The sequence below is a fragment of the Eleutherodactylus coqui genome, chromosome 5 (genome assembly GCF_035609145.1).
Source record: "Eleutherodactylus coqui strain aEleCoq1 chromosome 5, aEleCoq1.hap1, whole genome shotgun sequence".
Taxonomy (NCBI): domain Eukaryota; kingdom Metazoa; phylum Chordata; class Amphibia; order Anura; family Eleutherodactylidae; genus Eleutherodactylus; species Eleutherodactylus coqui.
In genome coordinates, this window is record NC_089841.1 from 171,885,528 (window position 1) to 171,911,970 (window position 26,443).

A 26,443-nucleotide genomic window follows, 5' to 3' on the forward strand; every position below is an offset into this window, starting at 1 on the left:
CAGAAGTTATCAAAAGTTTTATACTTACCTGCTCCGTTGCTGGCGTCCTCGTCTCCATGGTGCCGACTAATTTTCGGCCTCTGATGGCCAAATTAGCCGCGCTTGCGCAGTCCGGGTCTTCTTTTATGAATGGGATCGCTCGTGCAGGATGCCGCCTCCGTGTAGCTCCGCCCCGTCACGTGCCGATTCCAGCCAATCAGGAGGCTGGAATCGGCAATGGACCGCACAGAAGAGCTGCGGTCCACGGAGGGAGCAGACCCCGGCGGCCATCTTCAGCAGGTGAGTATGAAGACGCCGGACCGCCGGAATTCAGGTAAGTGCTCTGCTGTTTGTTTTTTTAACCCCTGCATCGGGGTTGTCTCGCGCCGAACGGGGAAGGGGGGGGGGGGGGGGGGTTAAAAAAAAAAAAAAAAAAAAACGTTTCGGCGCGGGACAACCCCTTTAACATGTTGAAGTCTATGTTTCATTATTTCAGTGATGTTCATAAATGAAACGCTGGTACATGTTCTCCATGAGGCTCTATGTTCTCAGTTGATGCTACCCATAATAAATTCAATCACATCAATTCATAATTGCCTTCTGTTTAATAAAATATTGTAAATTACATTTTCTCTCTCACTGAGACTTGTTAAAGATGTGAGACGCCAACACAATGAAAAGTATTTTTTTGTTGTCAATTTTTAGCTCAAAAGTTGGGCAAGTGCAGAGTCAAGGTCTGGATACAAAAAGGAGAATCCAGTTTGCAAAGTCCTATGTGGGACTACTCGCGGACCCTCGAGAAGCATTGGCGCTCTGTCATTCCCAAACAGCAATCTGATGGCAAAGCTTGGAGTAACTAAAAAAGCCGGACGCCCCAGTGCCCTGCTTAGTGCCCTTGTGAAGTCAGCATTAGTATCGTTAAGTGAAGAGGGCGACACTGCATTCAGGATACCTCCAACTTTTCCTTCTTGCTCCATAGTATGGCATAACAGTCTGCAGAGGTCTTCGATGTGAATCCAAGGAAATGGCTGCTTCCCAGAACCAATTATACCCCCAAGACACAATCGGAAGGGCCATAGCATTTTATTAAGAGGGCCACCATGTGGACCCAAAACTACACCTAGTAGACAGAAAAGGTTTAAAGAATTATGTTACACATCAATGTGAAGGTAGAACTTCAGAAGAAGCAGTCCATGCAATTCTAATTTCAGATCATCAACTACAATGTGCCTGGAACTTCTCAACCGAGTGGGAACAAACTAAAATCCACCTTAGTTATACTGTTTAAAAGGTATCCAGAACCGACTCTATTATGGCTGCTCTAGACCACCTGTAGCTTCACTTAAAACAAAGACTTGTACAGTTGTTAAAATGTTATGTGAAAAAAATCAAAAAACCCCTGAAAACATCATGCTGCCCCGGTGATCCAGCACTGAAGTTCCAGTAGTCCTTCGCCAGTCTCTATTTAGAAGCTGGCAGCAATGACATTCCGTACTCCTTGTGACAATTGCAGCCAATCACTGGCCTTAGCAGTCAAATGCCAAACTCCTGGCATCATGGTTCACATTGTTAAGTGGCAATACCAGTAGTAGTGCACACGATTGCTAAGCCAACTGATTGGCTGAGGTGGTGACACGCGACACGCTTGTAAACAAAGACTGGGAGGTGCGCTGGAGCAGAGAGCAGGCCAGTAGCATTTCTCTCCAGGTTTTATCAAATATCTAAAAGCAGAGCTCCTCCTTGGAGAGTAGGTTTTGAAATCAAAAGAAAAGTAAAAATTGCTCACCTTATGATGTTGTGCTAAGAGCACAACCCCAATATAGCCACAAGATGTACCGCCAACAGGGTTCGCTGCGCCGACTGGGAAGTCTAGTAGTGTTCAGGACCACAAAAGGACAATAAAAAATCCAAGAACCACCAGTTGATGCGCTCCCCAAAGAGGATAGGCAATGTCAAGTATCCGGAACATGTCTATGGTTGTGAAAGAAGCAACATGTTCCGAAACGCGTTCCTAGGGATATGATAAAGAAATACCCTTTCCTGACCTGGTTTTGGATACTTTGCATTGCCCATCATCTTTGGTGAGCGCATCAGCTGGTTCTTTTTGGATCTCTATGTTGTATAACATTTTCAGGGGTTTTTAGATTTTTTCATGTCTGGAGAACCCTCTAACCCTTTAATCCAGCAGAGCGCCATACTTTAACCCCTTTGTAACCAGCCTGTTTTGTGCCATAAAGACCAAACGATTTTAATAGTTGCATTGCAAAAGCCATAACTTGTTGACATAGTTGTAGGAGGACTTTTTTTGGGGGGGGGGACGAGTTGCGTATTTTAATAGCACCACTCTGCGATACATAAAATGCATTATATTACTTTTATTTATTTTTTGAGAGCAGCAGGGGTCATAGGCAGTGGAAAAATTGTCTGGAAATGCCACCACTGTTTTTAAAGCATTCAACATTCAGTAAAAATTAACATGACAAATTTTGTATCTGGATCCGAACGATTACTGCAATACCAAGTTTATATAGATTTTTTTTTTACTACTTTTGCACAAGAAAAAAAACACCACATTTTAAAGAGAAACAAGTGAATCTGCATCGCCACATTCTAAGACGCATAGCGTTATTTGAGGTCTTTGAGCTCTGTGAGGTCTTGTTTTTTGCATGGAGACTTGTAGTTTTTATTGGTATCGTTTTGGAGGTACATGTGACTTTTGAATTGCTTTCTGTTATGTTTGTTGGGAGGTGAACAAAGGAATAATAGCAAATTTTGACTTTTTTTAACATTTTTACAGCATTCATCATAAGAGCTAAATAGCAAAATATTTTCATTCTCTGGGTCAATACTAACACAGTAATTTCTACTAAGCTGATTTTTCAATTTTCTTTTATATTTTGTCCATTTAAAATAGGTGTCAGGGGGAAGAGTATTTTTATTTGATTTTTTTCTTCCAATTAAATTTTGTTTAATTTTTTTAGTCCCTGAAGATGCAATAGTTAGTACACTGCATTAAGGCCCAATTACATGGCCTGATGGTTGCACAAAGATTGCTCAAAGGACAGTTTGAGTGACAGCTTTAAAGGGGTTGTCCCGCGCCGAAACAGGGTTTTTTTTTTTTTTTTCAACCCCCCCCCCCCCCGTTCGGCGCGAGACAACCCCGATGCAGGGGTTAAAAAAGATCACCGGAGAGTGCTTACCTTAATCCCCGCGCTCCGGTGACTTCTTACTTACCTGATGAAGATGGCCGCGGGGATCTTCTCACTCAGTGGACCGCAGGGCTTCTGTGCGGTCCATTGCCGATTCCAGCCTCCTGATTGGCTGGAATCGGCACGTGACGGGGCGGAGCTACACGGAGTCGGCATCCAGCATGAGCAGCCCCATTGAAAAAAGAAGACCGGGACTGCGCAAGCGCGGCTAATTTGGCCATTAGACGGCGAAAATTAGTCGGCTCCATGGGAACGAGGACGCTAGCAACGGAGCAGGTAAGTGAAAAACTTTTTATAACTTCTGTATGGCTCATAATTAATGCACAATGTACATTACAAAGTGCATTAATATGGCCATACAGAAGTGTATAGACCCACTTGCTGCCGCGGGACAACCCCTTTAAGCGATCATTTTGCATAAACTATTAATTAGCTACTCAGCTATTTAAGAGCAATTTAGTGTGCAAATGAAGCATTAGCCGAAAGCAGTTAATAGCACGAGGGCTCTTATCTGCTTTCAGATCCTTTGTTCTCCAGCGGGAAACAATGCTATCAGCACTCCCCGTGGAGAACTGCTGATAAAAGTGAAGGACGATTTTTAGGTTGGACTGAATTTAACGATCAGCTAGCAGTGCACAAAACGTGCACAATGGGCGCACATTTAGACACAACGATTATCGCTAAAACGTTCGCCTTTTAGCAATTTTTTTAGCGATCATCGCTCTGTGTAAATGGGCCTTTACTTATGTAGTGCATTTTACTAAGCCCATTAGGCTCCTTGGGCGGTGGTGCTTAATAGGCTGAGTTATATGGCAGACATGAAGACCTTTGTCAGTCTTCTAGCTGTCATGGGAACCCATTAATACCCTGTGATCATATTTCAGGGTGTCGACAGATCACAGAAAGAGCCCCCCTTTCCCTGTCACCTGCTTGCACGTTGAAGTTGCTCTTCATTATGGCATGTAAGGAGTTAAACTTCCAGAATCTGAGGTCTCTCGCTGTTAGTCAACCAAGTTACCGCCTTAAAAAAAATGCACGTGTGGGTATAAAGCCTATTAGTTAAAGGGGTTGTCCCGAGGCAAAAGTGACATTTTTTTTTCTGCCCAGTCCCCCTTCTAAATCAAACATTACAATGTACACGTGTAAAGAAGGTTTAAAGAAGGTTTCTACTCACCATTCTAGCGTTTCAGCAACTTAGAAAACTTCTTCCAAAGATGGCCGCCGGTCCTTTCCCAGGAATGCACCGCAGTCTTCTCCCATGGTGCACCGTGGAAGTCTTGCGTTCCACTGCCGATTACAGCCACCTAATTGGCTGATCGGCACACGTGACGGGGCGGAGCTACACGATGACGCGTAGAAGGGGCGGAGCCAGAACGCCGCTCGTGCCCGGACCTACCAGAAGGGAGAAGACCCTTCTGTGCAAGCGCGTCTAATCGGACGATTAGAGGGAGCCATGGAGACGCCAGCAACGGAGTGGGTAAGTGAATAACTTCTGTATGGCTCATATTTAATGCACGATGTATATTACAAAGTGCATTAATATGGCCATACAGAAGTGCTTAACCCCACTTGCTTTCGCGAGACAACCCCTTTAAGTCAGTAAAAGCAAGTTTCAGTCACAAAGGGGTTAAAAATAATAGGATTTCATTTTAGAGAAAGTTCTGTTTACATATTGGTCTTACCGGTTCGCACTTTTACCAGCTGGGCGAGGGGTCTGCTCTCCGTATCCGGCAGCTCTGCTGCATCCTCCCACTTTTTCACAAGGGTGGACAAAAAGTCACCACTGCCACCAGGGCTATCCTCAGAATACTGCTGTGTCCCACTGGGTGGATAATATGCTTCAGAGGGGCAAAATGACAAATAGGAAGTGAGTGAGGAGGATGGGCATCAGATGGGAAACTGTTACAACCTTATCTGAGCTTACCCACTCCGGTGAGCACCACCCAAGTGTGCGGAGGGTTTGGAGACCGGCTAATAGCTTGAGCAATAGTACGCGTAGTGTCAGTCCTGCTGGAAATCACCTCCTGTTTGAACTGCTCGGTCCATCTAGCACAGAAGACAAGGACTTTATTCTTCCACATGCAATTATTTTATAGTCGGCTCTCGAAAATGAAAGCTGCTCTGTGATTGGATGGTATGGGTAACAAACTGGGTTTTTCTTTTAAGGACACTTTCAGGTAAGCGTGTGGCAACATGTCATAAATACAAATCCATATTACAGGCGTGTTCAGATGACATCACAACTGTATTTCATCAGTATTTGCCTCCATATATTTTAATTTTTACTAGAATACCGATCAGTGTTTGCCCAATTAAAAAAAATAGCAATATAGAGGGGAAAAATGAAAATAGGGACAAAGATGCAGAATACACAGCCTGGAGGGGACAGGTTGCAGAACTAAATTCTTCAGAACAGCGGTCAGTGATACTGTGGTGGATTCCAAAACCCCACTGGAAAATGCATATATAAATCGCTGGCCAACCACTGGAGGGAGACGGGATCACTCATAGGTGCTGTTATGGGTGTAAGGAAAAGGGAGGAAATAAAAACCCAATTTCTCCAGAACCCAATCATATAAATCTTCATGTGCTGACATCTTAGACTCCAACTCTCTTGTTACAACAGTATTTAAGCTAGAATACCACAGCCCATTATGGAGGTAATAGAGAAAGCAAGAATGCTTTACAAGGCCAGTTGGGCATATTTATGCACCCCTAACACAGACAAGTGTCTCAGCTCGACCACGGTTCTACTGACCCAACTCACATCATCATAGAAATCCATGATGCTCCGTGTTTGGGTCAGTAGACCAGCGGCTGAGCCAGGACCCTTGTCCCTAAATGAGCCTGAATTATGTTTGGATGAAACCGGCCTAAAAAGGGAAATTATACATTTTTTGTTTACTAAACAATTTAGTAAAGTAACAATTGGATGACCTAACAGCACAGTATGTAATATTCCAGACTACTCGTATGATGAGAATACACGTTGCCACACGGTGCGGTTCCAAGAGAGTGTAGGGCATAGGAGACAGGACGTTCCATCTATTATACTTGTACATCAGTGAACACACAGGGACATTATAAAGGAGGATGTGAAAACACGAAGTGCTCAAGTATTGCTTCCCGTTTTGTTTTGTTGTGGTCTTGGGTACTGGGGGAGCTATAATACCATAAAAGGGGGGGTAAACAAGTGATGATCCAGCTTGGGAAGCACTAACACACTTGACTTAAGACCAGTCAGATGCTAGTGAATGGGGAACACCCAGCTTGTACTGTTAAGTTACGGTACAAGACTTAGGACTCACAGGCGTATGTGTACCACTTACCACGCTCATGTGTTTCATGCACTAAGCATGTACATGCGTATTTGTTGCACAAGTTAAATCTTCATAGCCTATATTGGCACATAATACGCGCCAAAATGGGAGATGCTGCCCTACTCACGTGTGAAACGTCAACGGCTTTTAGCACTGCGAATCATGCACATAGAAAATGTGGGTAACATACGACTGTGGGAGTGAGCCTTAAAGGTGGTGATCTGACCTCTGTGACCCTCTCTAATCCTGATTATAAGGGAGCACCACACTGGTGTAGTACTCCATCCCCATCAGTCCCCCCCCCCCAACCCCCATGTGTGTCGTTCCCCCCCCCCCCCCCCCTGCGTCGCAGTATAATGTAGGTTTCCGTTTTTCAACGGACTGTAATAAAGTCTCATTGAAATCGAAAAATAAGTGAGGGGGCTTTTGATGACGGGATGAAGACGTGTCATGCCTGTTGGTCTACTGGAGAAGGTCATTTTAGCACTCTTTTGGCTTCTCCGATTGCTAGTTTACATGAGTCCACTTCATGTCACTGATAACATGTAAGAACCTCTTAAGGCCCATTTACACTCAACGATTATCGCGCAAATTCACATATGGAATCAGATAACATTTTGAGCAAACAATGGCAAAAAGATATTCCCGATGTAGGTCTGTCAGAAAAATACTGAATATACTGAGTATGGAAGATTTCAGACATGACTTGTAAACCATCATTGTTCTGGATGGAGAACCCAGTAAATAGGTTTGTGTCTAGGCCGATCAAATGTGCTTATCAAGAGAATGAGGTGCAGATTCGATTCACTCGGACACAAAGCCAACATGATGGGCTTTTGAGAGGATAACTAGGACTAGGTGTAATTAAGTTTGCATACAGACAAAGAGGAGTCAACATTTGATTTGCACTTCAAACAGATGTGCTGCACCTTTCTGTTTAGAAGATTTTGGAATAGAGACATGGGGTCATCTGTATTAGAATAGCATAAAAGCTCCTATTTTAACAAGTCAAATTGGAAGCCTTGAAGGCTCTGAAAGTATGGAAGTTTGGGAAGCTTTAGAGACGGAATGAGGATGTGTCATATCTGTCGAACACCTAGAAGTGAGGGGACCCTTGTAATAATCAGGACATTTCAAGTTTGTAAAGGCCCATTTACACAGGACGAATGTCTGGCAAACGATGCGCGACACTCGTCCCTGTGTCTCCGGGCTCCCGTGGGAGCTAGCAGAGCTGTCTCGCTCACGGAGCGGCCAGCAGGGGGGCAGCGCAGTGCAGGAGATTTCTCTCCTCTCGCTCCCTCGCCCCCCTCCATTCACATAACACAGCATCCGGCCGTTCACTACTGAACGGCGGCTGTTCAACCCTTTCCAATCCTCTGTCTGACATCTACCTACATTCTGATTGAAGCTTTCACAGCTCTAACGTCCGACAGGGTATTCTTACTGTCTATTGCCAGCCACTCTGCTGTCGAAACCTCTCTGACGTACACATACTGGGTTTGGCCAGCAGATGGCACCGTTGTATAACAGCAAAAAGAAAAGCCTTTTAAGAAACACTGAATCCAAAATTGGATTGGAAAGGGTTAAAATGAGATTCATCGCTGATCTTTCATGCTGCATAAACTATGGACGATCAGCTCATCGTGCAGTTTAAACAACCATCGTTCAGTAGTGAATGGCCGCTGTGTTATGTAAGTGGAGGGGGGCGGGGGAGCGAGAGGAGAGAAATCTGCTGCACTGTCTCGCCCCCCTGCTGGCCGCTCCCTAAACCAGCCTGCTCTGCTAGCTGCCGTGCAGGAGCACTGGAGCACGGAGACATAGGGACAAGTGTCGGGCATTGTTTGCCCGACAATCGTCCTGTGTAAATGGGCGTTAAGGAAATACCAGCTGGAGGGCTCAAGCCGGACCTGTGGAAACCGAAAACCGTTCACAGGGTCATCAGAGCAAAGGACCCACTGCAGGACATTCCAGGAGTGCCCACAGCCACTGCTCAGAGACTACTCTATAATGAAAAGTGCCTTCCCTGTAGGTCACACAAAACACTACATAGTGTGCGTGTATGTACCAGTGGTTATTTATTAGACTGAATGCAAACTGCGCTGCGTCGCAGTAATGTAGGTTTCTGTTTTACGACCGAAGGAGAATTTATTACAGTCAATCGAAAAAAAAAGCGAGGGGACCTTTGCTCACAGGATGAAGAGGTGTCATGCCTGTTGGTCTACTGGAGAAGATCATTTTAGCACTGTTTTGGCTTCCCCGATTGCTAGTTTACATGAGTCCACTTCATGTCACTGATAACATGTAAGAACCTCTTAAGACCCATTTACACGCAATGATTATCGCTCAAAATTCGTTCAAAGGATGGCTTTTGAGCGATAATCGTTGTGTATAAATGCTTCTGTCTTTTACTCTTCAACTGAATGATGGTTTTTAGGTGATCTTAAAATCCATTGTTCAGCTGGAGAGAGATAACACAGACTATACACTGTGTTCTGCACTGAAGCAGCTGAATTACATTGTATTCAGCTGACAGCCCATGAGTGAACAATGGAGCCAATTACAGAGCTCAAATCACCTGCTGTGTTCTGCAAGCAGATCCTGGAGGCTCGTTTACATGCAAATGAAGCTAATAAAGTGCTAATGGACATTAGTGCCCATTAGCACTTTATGCAAAATGATCTCTATTTGAAAGATTATCTTTGCGTGCAAATGAGCCTTAAAGGGGTTGTCCCGCGCCGAAACGGGGTTTTTTTTTTTTTCAAACCCCCCCCCCCCCCCCCGTTCGGCGCGAGACAACCCCGATGCAGGGGTTAAAAAAGATCTCCTCTCTCGGTGGACCGCAGGGCTTCTGCGCGGTCCATTGCAGATTCCAGCCTCCTGATTGGCTGGAATCGGCACGTGACGGGGCGGAGCTACACGGAGCCGGCATCCTGCACGAGCGGCCCCATTGAGAAAAGAAGAAGACCTGGACTGCGCAAGCGAGGCTAATTTGGCCATTAGACGGCGAAAATTAGTCGGCTCCATGGAAACGAGGACGCTAGCAACGGAGCAGGTAAGTGAAAAACTTCTTATAACTTCTGTATGGCTCATAATTAATGCACAATGTACATTACAAAGTGCATTAATATGGCCATACAGAAGTGTATAGACCCACTTGCTGCCGCGGGACAACCCCTTTAAGCTAATAATGTAATGTAACTTGCAATCTTTATAATTTGTATATAGAAATTATTCTTTGTATATAGATATCAATTATAAAAGACAATTATTCACCACTATGCTTTATTAACACTTAATTTGAATAAATTATTATTGCTAAACCTAACGATTATTGCTCAAACAACCAAATTTGAACGATAATCGTTATGTAAACACTGCCATAGTTCAACTTAAAATAATCGTTCGAACAAAAAATGAACTTAAAATCCATCTTTCAGCGACTGGAGACAAAGCAGTTGGCATTTATCTACAGTGGACCATAGGCTGTGTTCTCCGCAGGGAGCAAGCTGATTACACTGTTAATTGTTGGCAGCTGGACTCTTCAAACAGCTCCTGGAGGCTCATTTACATGCAAATGAAGATAAAGTGCCCATTAACACTTTATGCAAAAAGATTGCTAAAACTTGCAATCTTGCAATCGCTTGAAAGATTATCTTTGCGTATAAATGGGCCTTTAAAGGCCCATTTACACTGAGTGATGATCGCTCAAAAATCGTTCAAACTACAGTTTGAGTGACAGCTTTGAGTAATCATTTTGCATCCTATCTGCTTTCAGCTTCTTTGTTCTTCGACGGGTTAAATAGCTAAAAACAGTGCCATCAGCACTACCCGCAGAGATCTCAGCATGCGGTCCTGATAAGACCGCACAACGATTTTTAGGCTGCCTTGAATTTAACGATCAGCTAGCAGTGCACGAAAAGTGCACGATGGCCGTGCGTTTAGATGCGACAATTATCGCTCAAAAGATCGCTTTTTAGCGATTTTTGAGTGATCATCGCTCCGTGTAAATGGGCCATAAGTCTTGCCTCTTGCAGCAATACCAGGTCTCACCTTTTCAGTGGGTTCAGTACATTCTCTCCTGCGAGGTTTACAACTGCATCACATGGTGGCAAACCCTTCGTGGAAACATCTGCCTATCAGACCAAAAAGTAGGAAAATTTTTAAACGCATTTTAGAATTCATGGTATTTCCTTCCGTTCAATACTCTACTAGTAAAAACATGTTCTCTCCGAGCTCACACAGGTGGATGCCGTTCTGGTCTGTAAAAAACGCAGCCTTTTCACAGTCCGAAACTGCTGATAGTTACTGCGTATTTGGGCTTTAGTGCTTATTTTGAGCACATATTAATTATGTTTCTGACGTGCAAAAAAAACCAAAAACATAATACGGACCAAATTGAAGCCTTTTATTCTTCTAATACACAATGTTGGCTCATTACATTTATAGTTGTTTGACTAGCTTTGTTAACAAATCAGAAGTTTCCAGAAATATACTTTTTTACTGGTATATATGTACACATACAACCAATGCCATGGAATCAGCAGTTTCCCACAATAAAAATTTTATATCAATAGAACATATCAAGAAGAACTGGAGGCAATGGGATGAAACTATTCCCCTTCCCTCCCCACAAAAATAGGTGTAAGAAATTAAAATGCCTCAAAATGTCAAGACTAAAGGCCCATTTAGATGTAACAATTAATCGCTCAAAATTCATTTAAACGATCAAAAATGAGCGATAATTGTTACGTGTAAACACTGCCATATTGCACTTTTCGTATGAATGAGGATTTTAAGGGCAGGAACCCACTGGCGTTTTTTCTCCACTGCGCTGCGAGAGTAAGTGAAAACTCTCGCAGCGCAGTGCGAGAAAAAAACCGGGATCACGCCGGGATATCACCAGTCTTTTCAATGGGGCAAGTGGCAGCAGCTCTAGCCCCATTGAAAAGATATGGAGAATACCGCGGATTTCTGCTACAGCTGTCACAGCTGTGGCAGAAGTGCAGCATGCTATCCCATTGCTTGCAATAGGATCGGCGCTGCTGCCGGTCCCATTGAAAGCAGTGGTTTGTAGCAAACCCCGCAGTATGATTTTTGGGGAAGGGCTTGAAATATAAGCCCTTCCCTGAAAAGCATCAATAAAAAAAAATGGTAAAAAAATTTTTTTTATAAAAAGTACTCCGCCGCGTCCTCCGGCTGGCTCCCTGGCACTGCTGTCCAGCACTTTCAGCAGGCGGGGATTTAAAAATCCCCGCCTCCTGAAAGGGCTGTGCTGATTAACTTAACGCTCAGCCAATAGCAGCTAGTGCTTAGCTATTCATTCATGAATAGCACTATCTTAAGCTATTCATGAATGAATAGCTAAGCACTATCTGTAATTGGCTGAGCGCTCAGCCAATAAGCTAAGCACTAGCTGCTATTGGCTGAGCGCTTAGCCAATTAAAAGCAATGGGATAGCATGCTGCACTTCTGCCACAGCTGTGACAGAGGATTCCTTCATCCCCGCGGAAAAAGAATGAAACTCCTGCCACAGCTGTTACAGAAGTCTGCGGTATTCTCCATATCTTTTCAATGGGGCTAGCGCTGCTGGCCCCATTGAAAAGGCTGGCGATATCCGGGTCTTTCTTGTGCTGCGAGGCGAGAGTTTTCACGTGCTCTCACAGTGCAAGAAAGAAAATATCGCCAGTGGGTGTCAGCCCTAAAGGTGAACTTAAAATCCATCGTTCTCTCTCAACAGACTGCATGCTGTGCTCTTTATGGGAGTCGGAGAGTACATTGTATTCTGCCGGCAGCCCTGATGTGAACAATGAAGCTGTGTGCAGAGCCCAGCGTGTGTTTAATCCCATGCAGGGCTCTGCAAACAGCTCCCAGTGAATCTTTTACATGCAAATGAAGATGATAAAGTGTTAATGGACATTAGTGGCCCTTAACACTTTAAGCAAAAAGATCGCTAAAACTTTCAATCGTTTGCAAGATTATCTTTACAGTCGCAATATAATGGTGAGATCCTGGAACATTATAGAGTCAGTCAGTTTGGGGTAAATGAATTTAATGAGTCTTCCTCTCTTACTTCAGTACTGTAAATTCTGGGCAATTATTCAATATACACCGGGGATCCATATGAAAGTCTTATCAATGTTAGGCCGTCTTCACACGGCCAAGAAAAATGTGCAAGATTTGTGTGTTGCGAGACGCACAAATATGAACCCCATTCTTTTGAATGGTGTCGTACACACGAGCAATGTTTCGCTGCATTGCACTGCGATGCGGGAAACAAATTGCGGCATGTTGTACCTTGTGCATGCTCTCACACTGCATTGCCCATTGTTCTCAATGGGGCTGGTGGCAGCATCACACCATGCGATGTCTCCTATTGAAAACAATGGGAAAAACTCCAGATTCCCTTCATCTCCGACGTGATATGAGGCGGGTTTCCCATGAAAACGCCTCGCAACTTTGGGGCTTTCACATGGTGGGGAGCATGATACGAGGGTAGGATTCATGGCCCCATATCATGCTCACCCGTGTTAAGTTAGCCTTAAGGTCTTACTTTCGCTAGACTTTTAATCATAAGAAACTTATTTCTACTATGCAGGCCTGGCTAAACTTAATGAAGCCGACAAAATCCTATTACAAAGGGAGGAAAAGATTTATGTTCATAAAATATGGAGATTTTGGTAATGAAGTACTTCAGCAACAAAGCAAAAGATACTTCATATTTAAGAGACTGTTGAAAATATTACTCTATTGCACTGTTTATTAAGACTGGCGCCTTAATAAGTGTGCCCCTAGGGGTTCAGCAGCGGTATTAGGCCATCAGTACCGCTCGAGGGTCACATTCGGCTGCACATTTACTAGAACTGGTTCTGATAAACTTCTTTAACACCAAGTTACCTACTGCGGTAAATCCCATCTACAAGGCACCAGACTTCTTACCCATGTGATCTTCTGCTGTCCAGGTTGGCGGGAGATGATGGTGACTTGATGACCTCTGCTTTTCAGTAGCTGTGACAAGGACTGCCCAATAAAGCCACCGCCGCCTCCTAGGAGAGGAGAGAGTAACTTTTTACCAGCATATCAATAAACAAGGTATAAAATAATGGCAAACAGTGGTGGATTAAAGGGGCCGTGGGTTCGGGGCTGTTGACACAACTTGTGAGATCTCATGAGCAGAGAGGAATGTCCTTGAGTGTAGTAAGAGGTTTAACCCGTTCCTCTCCCCACAGCTGGAGGTTTAGTAGTGTGGATTCTAGTAGGGCCAATTAGCATAGCTGTGGAACCCCCTGGAGCCCCGGGCAGTTGCCACACTCATCCTTATAATCCACAGTTGGTGGCAAACCATTTTCAGTAGTAGTACAAGCCTCTACCAGATGTCCATGAGGCCTCAGCAACTTCATACACACTGATAAGATACATCATCTGTATGTATAGCCAAAGAAGTATTCCAGTTTCAGGAAACAAAGTATCCACTGCACAATGAAGACATACACAGTTTTCCAGTAGACCTCGTGTAACAACTCATCACCGTTTTCAACATCTCCGATTGCAGTCGTTCAGGATCCTTCTCTTCAATGTTTACATCTGAGCGAGTTTGTACTCAAAACGCCATTCCAAGTACTAATGAAGCGCCACAGCCCCTTCAATCAGCTGATCTGGGGGGAGTGGCAGACCCCCACAATCAGATATTGATGGCTTAGCCTGATATCTTATATGTAGATTTGCTGCTAATGTGCAAGACATGCAGATTTTTTCCACCACGTGTGAAAGCACCCTTAAAAGGGTTCCTCCGGAATTAGTAAAAAAAAAAAAAAAAATTTTTTTTAATGGCCGATTTATTCCTAAAACTACCCCACACTGGTCCCTGAGCCGTCTGGTATTGCAGCTCAGCTCCACTGAAGTGAACATGGCTGAGCTGCAATACCATATACAACCTAGGGACAAGTGTGGCACTGTTTTAGGAAGAAAGCAGTTCAAATCCTGAACAACCTCTTTAAAGGCGAGACCCAACCATTGCCACACACTGGCACCATACGTCTAAGTTGTACAGGCCAAGGTATTAGAGTTATTTACCACTAGAGGAGGATGTTTCCAAACTGCAAAACACGAAGTGCCTACAGGTGACTAATATGGAGCCACAGGGTGCTGTGTGCCACCAGCCTCTTGTCCCTCCAGAACAATGCCTTTAAGGGCCAGTTTATACCTCTGAGCTGTCCTCATTTGTGATGGGCTTTATGAGGAGCCATAATAGACAATAAGGCTAGTCACAAGGGTTTTTAGGCAGGCTAATAGTGCGAGGAGGGAAGTATATATGGTGGCTTACGGCGCTAAGGCATCTCCGGCGAGACTGGCTCAATCAATGTGGAGATATTTAGGACATTCTGACAGCGCACGGACGGCATCTGCCGGCTGTCTGGTTTGTTTGCCGACCTAACATGGGCACAGCCATTTGATTACACCCTACTGCAGAAGCCGGGGTGACCGTGACCAAGGGACGCCTTAACTGAGGACTTTTGAATATTCTTTTCTACAGCAGCCACACATGGGCTCTAAATCTGCCGGCGCATCTTTCTAAGGCGTTGCGGATTTAACCCCGTGCCAGGGAGGGCAGGAGCTCAGCTGGCTACTGACCTCTTAATTTTGGGCTGTTTAACTCCTTAAATGCTATGATCAATAGTAACCACAGAATCCAAGTGGTTGACATATGAAGGAGGCTCCCACAATGGGATCACCGGGTGCCAAACTCTTATGCAGTTTACTGGACAGACAGTTGTGCAGCAGAAAAGTGGAAGGAGGAACTGTGAGGATGAAGCTGTCAAGTATCAAGCCAGTCCTCAGTGTGATTATTATTTCTGGTGTGCTCTGGGTTATCTGAACTGAGTGGGCTACAATGAGGGGTGAAGGAAATCCTCTACGGGCTGTTCATGACTGCATCAGCTGGAGCATGAGCACTCCAGCAGGTCACATGACTCACACTATGATGTCACAGGTTACTCTGGGAGTACTCCAACAATGTGAAACTGAATACACCCATTATGTTATTTACCCCCTACGGTGGATGGTTTAGAGGGGTTGTCCAGTCACATAGTCAGATTCTAAAATAGCTGTCAAATGACTTAAAATAAAAAATAAATAAAACCGTGTACTTACCGGTCCTCAGTCCTGGTGCGCTGCAGCCGCACACTTCTTCCGCTCTGATGGTGGAGGTCAGGTGACCGCTACCTACCAATCCGAAGCTGCAGCATCAATGGTCCAAACTCATGGCATCATGGCGCCCAGGAGGTGTTGGTCAGGCAGCAGTCACCTGACTCCTGCGGAGGGCAGAGGAGGGGAGGGCTCCTACCTTCCTCTTATATCATTTGACTCTAATTTAAAACCTGACTCTGTAACCAGATAACCCTTTACAAAGTGCCAGAGTTGCAATTTGTTGTTGGTCTGCCTCCCATAGTGCAAGCCATCTAAAGTCTGCCCGGCAACAACATAACAGCCCACTCTAGCAGGAGGAATGGCTGCAGCTCACCAATGAGGACCCTCATAGCTGCAGCCGCGGCACACCGCCGTCCGCTGTGGCGTCCCTGAAGCAACTACTTGTACCAGATAGTTATCAGCATGACCACGGCAAAATGGCCGCCACTGAGCAAAACTGGGGACAAGTTTACAGAGGTCTTTTCCCTGTGCTTTCACTCTATAATAAGAGTGTACCAGATCGTCAAACTAACCATAGAGACACATTAGAGAAAAAAAGAGGAGCGTCTACGCGCAGTGACGTCATTCCGGTAGTGCTCTTAAGCGCCCTCGTGTGTTTATTTGCATGTAAGCTCTGTATGTTTTTCTATCTATCGCCTGTAGCGTTAGGACACTATATAAGCTGGATGCTCTTGCGCGCCCTCTTGTGTATACTTCTGTGTAAAACAATCTGTATCACATTTTACCTGTCTCCCCTGCTTTATGGCAGTGGTAAATATAACTAAGGGCTCATGTTATCACCATGCACATGTGCGTGTAGACTTTGCGTAACGATACACACGAGAAATGGATCTCAGCATGCTGTATTTGTCTGCGTACCACGTGTGAGCCCTATATACTGGTATAAGCTGCGTATGAAATGTTGTCCTTATGGAATACATTGCGTATGGGCAACGTTCTGACACACATTTTTTTTTTTTTTTTAAACAGCCACACTGTGCATGTCCGTGTGCGTGTGATATGCAGGCATGCGCAATACACTTGTAGCCATACGTGGTCTCTGTCGGCAGAATCGGTATTCACAAATACCAGTAAAATGCTGCGGGGAGACCAGCAGCGTTTAACTGATATGGCCGTGGACATGAGTTCTAAGGCCGCTTTCACATGGCCAAGAAAATCGTGCAAGATTTGTGCACTGCGAGACGTACAAATCTTGCAGAAATAAGAACCCCTTTTTTGAATGGGATTTTATGCATAAGTCATTTTTTTTCCCGGATCGCTGGGTGGGAAAAAAATCGTAGCATGGCCTATCTTTGGGCGTTCCTTCGGAATGCATCGTCCATTGTCTTCAATGGGGCCGGAAAACACATGGCACAGCGTACGATTTGTACAGCACTGCGTTGCGAGGTTCTCCATTGAAAGCTACGGGAAATTCTAGTCGATCCTCTGACGCGGGTGAAAGCCGCACCAGAGGATTGCGGTGTTTTTGACATAAAGCCGCCTTGCATCGCAGTAAAAACACATTCACAAGCACAATATTGAGCTTGCCCGTGTGTAGGTAGCTCACAGTGATGCTGTGAGGTTAACCCCTTAGTGACTGAGCTTTTTTGCTTTTTTCCATTTTTGTTTTTTCCTACTCCCTTTTAAAAAATCGTAGCTCCTTTATTTATCCATCGAAGTCGCTGTATGAGGGCTTGTTTTTTGCGGGACGAGTTGTATTTTTCAATGGCACTATTTATTGTACCATATAATTTACTGAAAAACTTTTTAAAAATTCTAAGCGGAGAGAAATGGAAAAAAAACGACATTCAACCATCTCTCGGTGCGTCCTGTTTCTACGGCACACAAATTGCAACAAAAACGACCTGATATTTTTATTCTATGGTTCAGTATAATTACTACGATACCAAACTTGTATAGTATTTTTTTGCTGTAGTACTTTTATTTATTTTTTTTAAGATATTTAATTTTTTTCAATTATTTTCTGCGGTCATTTTGTGCGCGCAATACCTTTTTTATTTTTTCGTCGACGTAGTTGAGCAAGAGCTCATTTTTTGCGGGATGTCCTGTAGTATTTTTCGATAGTATCAATTTGGAATACATACGACTTTTTGATCGCTTTTTATTGCGTTTTTTCTGGGAGACAGGGTAACTAAAAAAGTGTATTTCTGGCGTTGTTTATTTTTTTTTTCAGACAACGTTCACCGTGTGGGAAAAATAATGCACTACTTTGATAGATCGGACTTTTACGGACGCGGCGATATCAAATACATATTTTTATTTTATGATTTTGATTTTTTAATAATAGATATGGCAAAAGGGGGGTGATTTAAACTTTTATAACTTTTTTTTTTAACAATTAAAAAAACGTTATTGATTTTTTTGCTATAGCATTACGTCATACTGCTTTTTGACAGGCAGTCTATCAAGCCACCCTGTGTGGATGGCTTGATAGGCAGTCTGTTAAGGCAGCCCTGGGGCCATTCATTAGGCCCCCGGCTGCCATGACACCTGCACGGCTTCCCCAATCTCACCGCAGGGGGGCCGTGCGGGACCCACGAACAGCGTTCGGGGGATTTAGATGCCGCTGTCAGAATTGACAGCGGCATTTAAAGGGTTAATAGCCGCGAACGGCCGAGCGCAGCTATTGCCCGCGGGTGTCAGCTGTAATAAACAGCTGATGCCCGCGCTGTATGGAGGGAGATAGCGCCGCTACCTCCCTCCATACACGTCCTGCAACAGCAGGACGTAGTTTTACGATAGGGCCGTCACTAAGGGGTTAAAAATCCATGATGTCCTATTTTTTCTCGTCCCTTGGGCCCCAATGGGAAAGTCAAACACATCGCACGCCATTGGATCTGATGATCCCTATTGAAATCAATGGTAAAGATTTGCCGATCCTCCAACACATGTGAAACAAGCGCTGGAGGATTGGAATTTCACAGAAGTGATGCGAGGCGTTTTAGCATGAAGCTAATAATGATAAGCGCGATATCTGGTTGTGTTTCTCGGCTCGATATCACACTCGCCCATGTGAATGTAACCTAAGGAGCTTAAAGGGATTCTCTCACCAGGTTCATAAAGTTTGACTCTGAGCTTAAATCCAAGTCACAGAGACAGGCTTCACCCTACTTGCATCAGGCAGACTGACAGCTCTCTCTCCTTTTGTGTATAGGAAGAGAGCTGTCACTACATGTTGCCGGCAGGGAGAAGTCAGCGTGGCCACCTCCGTGACTCGGAGTTCATGAACTTGGTGACAGAAACCCTGTAAATCCAAGTAAGCAAACAGAAAACCTGTCTAATCTGTCCATCCATCCTCTTTGAGACCTTTTTTTTTCTTTATGCTGGGCAAGTCACTGGTCAGACCACACATGGAATATTGTGTGCAGTTTTTGGCATCAGTACTCAAGAAGGACTTACCAGAGCTCAAGCGGGTACAAAGGCAACTAAAATAATAAAAGGAATAGGTGGACTACAATACTCAGAGAGGTTATAAAAATTGGGGTTATTTAGTTTAGAAAAATCAGAGGGTTTTTTACTGTAAGAGCAATGTGACTATGGAACTCTATGCCTAAGGGTGGATTCAGACGACCGTATATCGGCTCGGTTTTCACGCCGAGCCGATATACAGTGTCCTTGTCTGCAGGGGGGGGGGGGATGGAAGAGCCAGGAGCAGGAACTGAGCTCCCGCCCCTTCCCCGCCCCTTCCCCGCCCCTTGCCACTATTTGCAATGGGAGGGGCGGGATGGGGCGGAGCTAAGCGCCAGGACTTAGCTCCAACCTGTCTCGCCCCCTCCTATTGCAAATAGTAGCGAGGGGCGGGAGCTCAATTCCTGCTCCTGGCTCTTCCATCCCCCCCCCCCCCCAGAGAGAGCCGACGTATATCGGCTCGGCGTGAAAACCGAGCCAATATATGGTCGTCTGAATCCACCCTGAGGATGTCGTGATGGCAAATTCGATAAAAGAGTTCAAGAGGGGCCTGAACACCTTTCTTGAGTGTTTATTACGTTATAGTCACTAATTACTTAAGAAGGGTTGTTGATCCAGGGATTATTCTGATTGTCAGATTGGAGTCAGGAAGGGATTTGTTTCACCTAGAATGAGGAACATTGTGGGTTTACTTCCTCTGGATCAACATTGCAGGATAATAGGCTGAACTGGATGGAGAGATGGCTTTTTTCAGCCTTCAGCTCCATTCACACGGGGCAGTTCGATTGCAATAAAAATCACACCAAAAAGTGCATTTGCAAAACTGTGCGGGTTTTTTTTTGCCACATTTTACTAAAATCACACATGGTTTCACCAATGCACTTTTTGGTGTGGTTTTTATTGCAACCAAACTGGCCCATGTGAATGCAGCCTAACACACTATGTTACCTCCTCTTGTGCTTCCTTTCTTTTATTTTGCTACATGTGTGTTTCACAGATGCTCCTCCTGGGTTTTGGTTTTACATATCAAGTTCCTCTATAGTATATAAATAGGTTTCCCACCCAAAATGTGCAATGAATAGAATAAATATTTGCAAAAGACATAACAACAACATTTTGACTTCTTTTATAACTTCTGCCTTACTTATTTATGGCCAATTAAGAAATTCCCTGTAACTTGGTGCCACCCTGTGATTAAAACAGGTGTCAAGTGCCATACTATAAGGCATTTCATCTTGACCATCTCCCGGGTACTACCTGCATGCAGCAGTGTGGCTGTAATACACAACTCTGAAGTGCTCCAAAATAGTTCTTTTACAAAGTTTTAGATGACACCCTTTTTAAGCCCTCCTTCAGTATACTTTTATATAACCTTTTTAGATGTTTTTCCTTTAGTTGTATTTTTAACACTGTATTAAAATTTACTCAAATAAAAATGTCCAAAATGACAGTTTTACACACTGTAAAGACAACATAGCTGCAGAAAATAGCGCCCTTTATAAACTTAGTACAGGTTAGTTTTATCTTATATCCATTTGCTATACTTATCAGTAAAATAGCAATGATATAGAATAAATGGTCTAATCTTAATAATATGTTTTTATGAATAGTTGCATATAGAGCAGAAGTGCATTACACTATACTGCAATACCATACACTGCATCCTCATTCACACTTACAGGCATGCAGATATCTATCTGTAGTTACCATGGAGAATGCTGACAGCGTGATCAGTCAGTCCAGGCCTTGGACAATAATAAAATAACCGTAAATTCTATAATAAAAGACACTTAGGGCCCATTTATACAGAACAATTATCCTTCATAGAAACAGTGGATTGTGCGAATCTGAGTGATAAACAATAATTTGCTTGCTTCTTGTTCGTCACTCATTTACTGCAGGCATAGAAGTCATTGTTTGCTCATTCACAACTCGTTACGTTTAAACAGGTGGTTCAGTTGTTAACTGGTACAGTGCCCTGTTCAACCGAACGATCCAGCGAATAAAAAATGTAAACGATGTATCTGCATGTGGTAACTGCCATCGTTCACCAATGAATGTTCGGCCAACAGCTATTGTAAGTATACGCATGCCACTTCTGTTCAACGAGGAGAAGGGAAAAGGCTGGGGGAAAAGGCGCAACACTAAACTAAGTTGAAACTGGAAGTCATTGATATGGTAGTGAAGAACGTCTCTTTTATTGGACAACATGAAAAGCCAGCAAGTGAAAACACGTTTCGGGGTCAGACCCCTCCGTCAGTTCAGCTGGACTAGGACATACAAACCAGGTGATATGTACAAAAGAGTAAAATTCAGAAAAGTGGATAAAGAAACAGGAAAAAGTAGATAAAGGATTGAAAAGAGAAAGATCTATACATAATAAAAATAAATGAATACCAAATGTATCGGTAAATACACGATGGAATAAAATACAGTAGATAGAAAATGTGGTATAAAATATATAGAATAACATGAATACAGTATATCGAATGAGATAGTTTTATATAAGGCAGAAAATCTGATATAGGCCCCCTGCACACGGGCAGAAATTCTGCAGCGGGATTTCCCGCAGAATTTCCGCCTGTGCCCGCCTGCATAGGATTGCATTTGTCCATGTGAAAACACATGCAGAAAACAAATCGCGGCATGTTCTATTTACAGTAATATGACTCCCAGGCCGCTAGCTCCACTCTGCGCATGCGCCGGCACATCAGAGAGCTGGGGCCCCAGGAGCAGGTGAGAGCCGCACTGGTCCCTGTAGGGACGCAGATCGGATCCCGCTGCGAGAATTCTCACAGGGGATCTGACCTGCCCGTCTGCAGGCGGCCATACATGAATTTAACGATTAATAGTAATAACAGTAATGAGAACACCAAGGTAAAAATGAATAAACAAAATTTGATATTTTGCTTTGAAGTATTCAGAACCATACAAAGATGCACTACAACTGGTTAAAAATAGAGATATCACATATTGAAGGATGCGAGATAATTACTTGAAAAATTATATATATAGTGTGTGTGTGTATATATATATATATATATATATATATATATATATACTTCAAAATACATATATGTGTATTAATATTTTGCTTTCTCTATATCCATTACTTTTGTTCACCGGCACCTCCACAGGAATAGATGATTGGATGAATGTTTACTCATGATCATCTGCCTGTGTAAAAGGCCCTTGAGTGCTGTGTTGTCCTGAAACACATAGGTGGCATCTGGCGTGGTGAGCGGTCACTTCTGAAGCTCCAGCATCTTCTCTGATGTCTGAAAGGATGCTGAGCAATTCTATATGAGAGTGAGGTAGTGTTAATGCAATTGTTCAGGCTCTCTTCTGACAAGCAGAGAAGACGCAGGAGCTTCAGAAGCCGCCGGCCACCACAGCAGGGATCCCGCCACATGCCCAGTGAAGCAGGACTGAGCATGTGTAACCACCTCCAAACGTGCCTTTTCTTCTGCCTTTCCCTCTCTGCATCTGCATTGGCATCCTTAGTATCCGCATAATAGTCTTTTCTATCTAGTATTATGAACTCAAACATGATCTTCTCAAGGGGAACAAAAAGTTAAATTAGACATTTGACCTTTCACCATGTACGTAGGTGGCTGAAGTTTTGTAAACTTTCTTGAGTTAATATATTATAGGATACCTAAGTTATTCCCATTTATACATTACCAGATCTACTGCGTTTATTAACGGCTTATATAACTGGAATTAATACTTTTACAACTGTGATGAAGATGAAGAAGACATTTTAGAGCATTTGGAATTATAAACTAAGCTGCATGGCTAGTAGACATTGATGGAGAAATAAAGCAGACAGAACACCATAACTACTTATGTACCAGACAGTAACTAAGCACAGCCATATATAATGATTCCTAGGTAGCTATGAGTAAAGGTGGTCTCTCATGAAGATAACCCCTTTCCGTATGCTCTACTAGGGCATATGGATGTCATAGAGAAGGGTCCCCTGCATGGGCCAGAGCTGAGAGTCATTAACATGGAGCAACTGTTACTCTGATGGACCTGGCCAGTCGTTGTATTACATGGCAAGTAATAGCATATTTGTCCGGTGACTACTAATCACAGAGAGTTTCTGAAGCCAGTTTTAGAAGCTTCACAAGAACACCTTAAGGCTGGGTTCCCATAGGGCGGAATCCCTTCGTAAATCTCGCGGTTTGGCCCCAGCGAGTTTTGAAGCAGCTTGGTACATAGTTCGGATCTGCCAATTTCTGTTTTGGTGGGGTCCGCAGAGTACCTGCACTTTCAGAAAACTTTTGACATATCATAGAGACATGTCAAGAGTATTGATGAGTAGGGGTCCCGGTGCTAAGACCCAGCTGATCGCTAGAATGAGGTGGCTGCAGCGCTCACCTGAATGCTGTGTCCCCTCGGCTATGTTTGCTCGTTTTCAGCTGCTTCCCGCAGCTGAAGACTGCCTCATAGAGATGTATAGAAGCTTTCCATACACCTCTATTAGGCCGTCCTCAGCTTCCGGAAGCAGACAAAAACAAGTGAACAGCTAAGGGTGCACAGCACTCAGGTGTGCGCTGCAGCCACCTCATTCTAGCAATCAGTGGGGTCTCAGCAGCGGGACCTCTACTCATCAATACTCTTGACATGTCTCTATGATATGTTAAAAGTTTTCTGAAACTGTGGGTTCTCTCTAAGTGCTGGTGTTCCTTAGTAGATTTGCACTGCCTTGCCCCTTATCACCCACAGGCCTGATCACGTGGATGAAGCTATGCTCCAGGTTCCTGCATGGCGGGTGGCCAGGAGCCCTGCTGCACAGGTGAAATGCTAAAAGGGTTCTCACTCCCTTCTATCGGAGGATCAGCAGTGTTTCCTGACGTCAGATCCCACGATCATAATGTTATGGAACCTTCTAGCGATATGCAGTAATATTAAAAGATGGAAGTTCTCGTGAAAGGTGTATCTACACATGCAGGTTTCTACATGTTTTACTGCTACAAATTTTAATTAAGAATATTTTCACAGGATGAGTTTACATAATCGTTAGCATGAAGTTTTGGACATCCCATTCACACTACACTATGTTGACAAAAGTATTGGGACCCCACCAATCCTGTGCTGTCAAGCAAAGCCGATATGGAAATCTGAGAACATCAGCAGCCACATCCAGGGAGACCTCGCAAACTGATGGATTGTGGACAATGAAGCCTTGTATGCACGGTGAAGCCTTGTACGCACCGTCTGCCAGAAAACTCGCTCAGGAGGTCTCACAGGTTATTGGAACATCCATTAGCACCAGAACCATCCGTAGAAGACGGCATGTGTAGGGTTATCATGGGCAAGCGGCTGCACACAAGCCCAACATCACAGCAGTGACTGCACAGGGGCGCCTACGATGGGGCTTGGAGCGTCCTTCTTGTACTGTAAATGAGCGGATGCAAGTGTTGCGGACAGATGAATCATGGTACATCATCTTCCGATCGGATGGCCGCACTTGCGTGTGGCGGTGGCCTGGAGAGCGGTTTCTATGTGACTGCATCGTGATAACCGTGAAGTTTGAATGGTGTTATGGTGGGGGGCGGTTTCTGCTGGGAAGGACTACAGTGATTATAATGAAGTCCACACTCAATGCCAATGGGCACAGAGACATCTGGACAATCTGGCATTACCTACCCTGTGGCAATACTTTGGTACAGCTCTGTGTCTCTACCAACATGACCGAGCACCATGTCTTACAGCTGCAGTGTTGGGGCTTGGTTTGAGGAGCAGCTAAAAGTCCAGATCTCAATCCCATCGAACAGATTTGTGATGAACTAAAACACCATATCCGCGCACGCCGAACACCCTCATCATCCCCCGCATCTCTATCTGAAGCTCTCCTCGAGGAATGAAGGGAATTTCATCCACATATCTACTGGAATTTGATGGAGAGCGGCCTAGGAGGGTTATTGCAGTCCCTGAGGCAAAAGGCGTCCCAACATCGTACTGAAAAATGTGAATAAAATCCAATTTCATCACTTTCCATGTGTTCCAATACTTTTGTTAACACAGTGTATATGGTTAGACATCGCAGAGTTTTGTTGTGTTCACGATGTGCCCTACTCCAATCGGGTGAAGTGAATAAGTATATAACAAGTGTGTTAAAAGCCTCAGTTCATGTTGATAACAGTTCTCCCTGTTACAGCTGAAATTAAGGCTTGGCATGGAAAAAGAACATAAAGTAAAACCCTCGCAGGTACCAGTAAATAACAGTATAACCTACTTTTAAACATCTGTCAAGGCCAGAAAGCATCAGTGGAAGTGACAAGTTTGTTACAAGTTGTACTTGGAGATCTGTGAGGTCAGAGCCAAGCTGTTATTCATTTATAATCTGTGTACCTTATTAAAATGAACCATTTATTTGTGCCATTTGTTAAGGATTAGGTTGGCTATTGTTTAAATCAGGGGATGCATAACCTATTTTTCGTTAAGGGGCCAGATTGGACTATTAGAAGGCGCAGACAGACATATTTCCATATTTTATCAAGTATACAATATGTAAAGTTAAAAAAAGAGTAACTTTGTAAACTCGTTGCAATATTTATCCTGCACTGATCCTGGATGATAGTCCAGTACTTATTTACTGAACCCCTCAGTTATCTTGCAATATACACACGCAGTAATTCCATAGCTAATCTTTATGTTTTAACCCTTTCCAATTCACTGTCTGACATCTTCCTACATTCTGATCGAAGCTTGTACAGCTCCAATGTCAAAAGACGTCCAACAGGGTATTCTTACCGTCTATTGCCAGCCACTGCGCTGTCGGAGCCTCTCTGGCGCACACACACTGGCTCTAGCCAGCAGATGGCACCGTTGTATAACAGCAACAAGAGAAAGCCTTTCAGGAAACCCTGAATCCAAAATTGGATTGAAAAGCGTTAAAGGGGTTTTCTGGGCAGGATAGGTCATCAGTAGTTAATCGCCAGGGACCTAACACGTGAAGATCACCTAATCACCTGACCCGGCAGTAAGTGCAGCGGGCCGGACATGCGTCATAGGAGACAGGAGCGGAAGTGACCTAGCTGGCTTCACTCTCATTCAAATCAATTGGAGCAGAAGCAACTATTACACTTTCGGCACTTTTGACTCTGACATCGGGGATGGGTGCGGAAGTGTAATAGGTGCTTCAGCTCTCATTAATTTAAATGGGAGTGAGGCCAGCTAGGCCACTTCCAGTCCCATCTCTTATGACACATATATAGTCTGCGGCACTGACAGCGGGGCTGGGCGATCTGGTGATCGCCGGGGGTGCCATGCAGCGGGTACATGGCGATTAACTATTGATGACCTATCTTG

The 26,443-nt window shown here is 44.1% G+C and overlaps 1 protein-coding gene across 1 annotated transcript; it reads right to left on the reverse strand.

Annotated features, from left to right (window-relative positions):
• Positions 1-555: 555 nt before the first annotated feature.
• On the reverse strand, positions 556-16,173 carry SDR39U1 (short chain dehydrogenase/reductase family 39U member 1). The gene is made up of 6 exons (XM_066603705.1): positions 16,026-16,173; positions 13,445-13,551; positions 10,559-10,641; positions 5,113-5,234; positions 4,871-5,026; positions 556-1,099 (listed from the first exon to the last, which is right to left on the reverse strand). Exons 1-6 carry the CDS (start codon positions 16,039-16,041, stop codon positions 681-683), a joined length of 903 nt encoding a protein of 300 aa, XP_066459802.1. The 5' UTR covers positions 16,042-16,173; the 3' UTR covers positions 556-680.
• Between the last annotated feature and the right edge of the window lie 10,270 nt (positions 16,174-26,443).

What these genes read in the sequence shown, in the direction of transcription:
- SDR39U1 (XM_066603705.1), bottom strand. An exon ending in GTACTGAACCCACTGAAAAG is followed by an intron (nt 5,235 to 10,558) that starts GTGAGACCTGGT and finishes CTTCTGTGCTAG; the next exon opens with ATGGACCGAGCAGTTCAAAC. An exon ending in GGTGGTGCTCACCGGAGTGG is followed by an intron (nt 5,027 to 5,112) that starts GTAAGCTCAGAT and finishes GCCCCTCTGAAG; the next exon opens with CATATTATCCACCCAGTGGG.